This window comes from Salvelinus sp. IW2-2015, linkage group LG26 (assembly GCF_002910315.2).
Source record: "Salvelinus sp. IW2-2015 linkage group LG26, ASM291031v2, whole genome shotgun sequence".
In the NCBI taxonomy this organism is placed as follows: Eukaryota; Metazoa; Chordata; class Actinopteri; order Salmoniformes; family Salmonidae; genus Salvelinus; species Salvelinus sp. IW2-2015.
This window is the reverse complement of record NC_036866.1, coordinates 6,673,314-6,678,870: the sequence shown is the minus strand read 5'-3', so window position 1 is coordinate 6,678,870 and position 5,557 is coordinate 6,673,314. Positions and strand designations below refer to the sequence as shown.

Genomic DNA, 5,557 nt, shown 5'->3' with positions numbered 1-5,557 from the left:
GAACAACGAGCACAGCGGAGTGAGGAGACGAGAGAACAGCCTTTGTCTAATAGAAGTGAGGGACGAGAGGACAGCCCTTGTCAAATAGAAGTGAGGGGACAGAGAACAGCCCTTGTCAAATAGAAGTGAGGACGGAGAGAACAGCCTTTGTCTAATAGAAGTGAGGAGACGAGAGACAGCCTTGTCAAATAGAAGTGAGGGACGAGAGAACAGCCCTTGTCAAATAGAAGTGAGGGACGAGAGAACAGCCCTTGTCAAATAGAAGTGAGGAGACGAGAGAACAGCCTTGTCAAATAGAAGTGAGGAGACGAGAGAACAGCCTTGTCAAATAGAAGTGGAGAAGGACAGGACAGGGTCCACCTCAACCTCGACCCTCCAGGTTCTCACCAGGACAGGGTCCACCTCCACCCCTCGACCCTCCAGGTTCTCACCAGGACAGGGTCACCTCCACCCTCGACCCTCCAGGTTCTCACCAGGACAGGGTCTACCTCCACCCCTCGATCCTCCAGGTTTCTACCAGGACAGGGTCCACCTCCCCCCCTCGACCCTCCAGGTTCTTACCAGGACAGGGTCCACCTCCCCCCTCGACCCGCCAGGTTCCTACCAGGACAGAGTCCACTCCCCCCCTCGACCTCCAGGTTTTACCAGGACAGGGTCACCTCCACCTTCCAGTTCTCACCAGGACAGGGTCCACCTCCGCCCTCCAGGTTCTCACCAGGACAGGTCCACTCCCCCCTCGACCCTCCAGGTTCTTACCAGGACAGGGTCCACCTCCCCCCTCGACCGCCAGTTCCTACAGGAAGAGTCACCTCCCCTCACCCTCCAGGTTCTTACCAGGACAGGGTCCACCTCCACCCCTCGACCCTCCAGGTTCTCACCAGGACAGGGTCCACCTCCCCTCGACCCTCCAGGTTCTCACCAGGACAGGGTCCACCTCCCCCTCGACCCTCCAGGTTCTCACCAGGACAGGGTCACCTCCACCCTCCCTCAGTTCTCACCGGACGGGTCACCTCCACCCTCGACCCTCAGGTTCTCACCAGGACAGGGTCCACCTCCACCCCTCACCTCCAGGTTCTCACCAGGACAGGTCCACCTCCACCCTCGACCTCCAGGTTCTCACAGGACAGGGCTCTACCTCCACCCTCACCTCCAGGTTCTCGCCAGGACAGGGTCCACCTCCGCCCCTCGACCCTCCAGGTCTCACACAGGACAGGGTCCACCTCACCCCTCGACCCTCCAGGTTCTCACCGGACAGGGTCTCACCTCCACCCCTCGCTCTTCTCACCAGGACAGGGTCCACCTCCCCCTCGATCCTCCAGGTTCTCACAGGACGGGTCCACCTCCACCCCTCGACCCTCCAGGTTCTCATCCAGGACAGGGTCCACCTCCTACCCCTCGACCTCCAGGTTCTCACCAGGACAGGGTCCACCTCCACCCTCAACCCTCCGGTTCTCACCAGGACAGGGTCCACCTCCACCCCTCGACCCTCAGGTTCTCACCAGGACAGGGTCCACCTCCGCCCTCGACCCTCCAGGTTTTCACCAGGACAGGGTCCACCTCCACCCCTCGACCCTCCAGGTTCTCACCAGGACAGGTCCACCTCACCCTCGACCCTCCAGGTTCTCACCAGGACAGGGCCACCTCCCCCCTCGACCCTCCAGGTTCTCACCAGGACAGGGTCCACCTCCACCTCGACCCTCCAGGTTCTCACAGGACAGGGTCCACCTCCACCTCGACTCTCCAGGTTCTCACCAGGACAGGGTCACACTCCACCCTCGACCCAGGTTCTCACCAGGACAGGGTCCACCTCCACCTCCAGGTTCTCACCAGGACAGGGTCCCTCCACCCCTCACCCTCAGGTTCTCACCAGGACAGGGTCCACTCCATCGCAGGTTCTCACCAGGACAGGGCCACCTCACCCTCGACCTCCAGGTTCTCACCAGGACAGGGTCCACCATCCACCCCCTCGACCCTCCAGGTTCTCACCAGGACAGGGTCCCTTCCACCCCTCGACCCTCCAGGTTCTCACCAGGACAGGGTCCACCTCCACCCTCGACCTCTCCAGGTTCTACACCAGGACAGGGTCCACCTCCACCCCTCGACCCTCCAGGTTCTCCACCAGGACAGGTCCACCTCCACCACTCACCAGGTTCTCACAGACAGGGTCCACCTCCGACCCCTCCAGGTTCTCACCAGGACAGGGTCCACCTCCACCCCTCACCCTCCAGGTTCTAACCAGGACAGGGTCTACCTCCACGCCCTCTCAGGTTCTTACCAGGACAGGGTCCACCTCCACTCCTCGCGGCCACTCCAGGTTTTTGCGGACGGTGGTGACCTCGTCGTTGCCAGGTAGGCTGTGTGTCCTCAGTGGAGTTTTAGCAGGCGCTCCAGCTCCTTTTTTGGTTTCGTTGCAGATTTGCTGTTCGGGCGAGCGCTCGTCCAGCTCATCCAGCGTTGTTTCCAGTAAGGACCTGCCATGTCATTTACACAGAGTCAGCTAGAGAGAGAGAGAGAGAGAGAGGGAGTGGAATTGTGTGTATCTTCCCCAGTCAACTGTAAGTGCTGTTATTGAGAAGTGGAAACGTCGAGGAGAAACAACGGCTCAGCCGTAAGCTAACAGAACGGGACCTCAAAGTGCTGAAGTGCRTAAAAATGTTCTGTCCWTGGTAGCAACACTCACTACCGAGTTCCAAACTGCCTCTGGTAGCAAAATCAGCACAATAACTGTTCAKCGGGAGSTTCATAAAATGGGTTTCCATGGCCGAGCAGCCACACACAAGCCTAAGAACACCATGTGCAATGCCAAGCGTCAGCTGGAGTGGTGTAAAGCTCGCCCATTTGAACTCTGCAGCAATGGAAAGATGTTCTCTGGAGTGATGAATCACGCTTCACCATCTGGCAGTTCGACGGACGAATCTGGTTTTGGCGGATGCCAAGAGAATGCTTCCTGCCCCAATGCATAGTGCCAATAATGTACTGGGCCTGTTTTCTATGGTTCTGGCTAGGCCCTTTAGTTCCAGTGAAGGGAAATCTTAATTTTACAGCATACAATTAACTTCTAGACGATTTTGTGCTTCCAACTTTGTGGCAACAGTTTGAGGAAGGTCCTTTCCTGTTTCAGCATGACAATGCCCCTGTGCACAAAGTGAGGTTCATACAGAAGTGGGTTGTCGAGATCGGTGTTGAAGAACTTGACTGGCCTGCACAGAGCCCTGACCTCAACCACAATGAACGCCTTTGGGATGAAGTGGAATGCCGACTGCAAGCCAGGCCTAATCGCCGCATTAATATGGAGTTGGTCCCCCCTTGCAGCATAAACAGCCTCCACTCTTCTGGGAAGGCTTTCCACTAGATTTTGAAACATTGCGCGGGACTTGCTCCATTCAGCCACGAGCATTAGTGAGGTCGGGCACTGATGTTGAGCGATTAGGCCTGGCTTGCGAGTCGGCATTCCACTTCATCCCAAAGGCGTTCATTGTGGTTGAGGTCAGGGCTCTGTGCAGGCCAGTCAAGTTCTTCACACACCGATCTCGACAACCCACTTCTGTATGAACCTCACTTGTGCACAGGGGCATTGGCATGCTGAAACAGGAAAGGACCTTCCTCAACACATACGTTTGCCACAAAGTTGGAGCACAAAATAGGTCTAAGTAATATATGATGAAATTAAGACCTTCACTGAACTAAAGGGCCTAGCCAGAACCATAGAAAACAGGCCCAGTACATTATTGGCACTATGCATTGGGGCAGGAAGCATTCTCTTGGCATCCGCCAAAACCAGATTCGTCCGTCGAACTGCCAGATGTGAAGCGTGATTCATCACTCCAGAGAACATCTTTCCATTGCTGCAGAGTTCAATGGGCGAGCTTTAACACCACTCCAGCTGACGCTTGGCATTGCACATGTGTTCTTAGGCTGTGTGTGGCTGCTCGGCCATGGAAACCCATTTTATGAAGCTCCCGCTGAACAGTTATTGTGCTGATTTTGCTACCAGAGGCAGTTTGGAACTCGGTAGTGAGTGTTGCTACCATGGACAGAACATTTTTACGCACTTCAGCACTTTGAGGTCCCTTCTGTTAGCTTACGGCTGAGCCGTTGTTTCTCCTCGACGTTTCCACTTCTCAATAACAGCACTTACAGTTGACTGGGAAGATCTAGCAGGGCAGAACGTTGACCAACTGACTAGTTGAAAGGTGGCATTCTATGACATGACATTGCCACATTGGAAGTCACTGAGCTCTTCAGTAAGGCCATTCTACTGCCAATGTTTGTTCATGGAGAATGCATGACTGTGTGCTTGGTTCTATACACCTGTCAGAAATGGGTGTGGCTGAAATAGCCAAATCAACTCATTTGAAGGGGTGTCCACGTATGTGTATACAGTGCATCGGGAAGTATTGGTTTTTGCTCTGACATGCACTGTCAACTGTGGACCTTGTAAAGACAGGTGTGTGCCTTTCCAAATCATGTTCAATCAATTGAATTTACCACAGGTAGACTGCAATCAAGTTGTAGAAACATCTCAAAGAATGATCCATTTAAACAGGTTTCATCAGACCAGAGGACAGATTTACACCAGTCTAATGTTCATTGTTTGTGTTTTTTGGCCCAAGCAAGTCTCTCTTCTTATTGGTGTCCTTTAGTAGTGGTTTCTTTGCAGCATTTCGACCATGAAGGCCTGATTCACGCAGTCTCCTCTGCACAGTTGAGATGTGTCTGTTACTTGAACACCTGTGAAGCATTTATTTGGGCTGCAATCTGAGGTGCAGTTAACTCTAATGAACTTATCCTCTGCAGCAGAGGTAACTCTGGCTTTTCCTTTCCTGTGGTGGTCCTCATGAGAGCCAGTTTCATCAAAGTGCTTGATGGTTTTTGAGACTCACTTGAAGATACTTTCAAAGTTCTTGAAATGTTCCTGATTGACTGACCTTCATGTCTTAGAGTAATGATGGACTGTCGTTTCTCTTTGCTTATTTGAGCTGTTCTTGCTATAATATGGACTTGGTCTTTTACCAAATAGGGCTATATTCTGTATACCACCCCTACCTTGTCACAACACAACTGATTGATTGGCTCAAACCCATTAAGGAAAGAAATTCCACAAATTAACTTTTAACAAGGTACACCTGTTAATTGAAATGCATTCCAGGTGACTACCTCATGAAGCTGGTTGAGAGAATGCCAAGAGGTTGCAAAGCTGTCATCAAGGCAAAGGGTGGCTACTTTGAAGAATCTCAAATATAAAACACTTTTTTGGTAACTACATGATTCCACGTGTTATTTCATAGTTTTGATGTCTTCACTATTATTCTACAATATAGAAAATAGTAAAAATAAAGACCCTTGAATGAGTAGGTGTGTCCGAACTTTTGACTGGTACTGTATATCTTTTTTTTACACTGTTGGGCGACCGGAAAACATGCCCAAGATTTAAAAAATTCCTCCATCCCTCCAGGGTTAGGGTTAGTTTACACACATTCATGCGCATGTACAGACATGCGTACGTTTACAAACACACGCACACACACACACACACACACACACACACACTGGTCAT

The 5,557-nt window shown here is 52.3% G+C and overlaps 1 protein-coding gene across 1 annotated transcript in view; it reads right to left on the bottom strand.

Annotated features, from left to right (window-relative positions):
- LOC111952488 (dynamin-like GTPase OPA1, mitochondrial) overlaps positions 1 to 5,557 on the bottom strand; it is a 100,041-nt gene that overhangs the window by 36,058 nt on the left and 58,426 nt on the right. Inside the window, 2 exon segments of the mRNA XM_070435379.1 lie at positions 2,276 to 2,343; positions 2,346 to 2,488. Of these exon segments, the coding sequence (XP_070291480.1) occupies positions 2,276 to 2,343; positions 2,346 to 2,488 (211 nt within the window).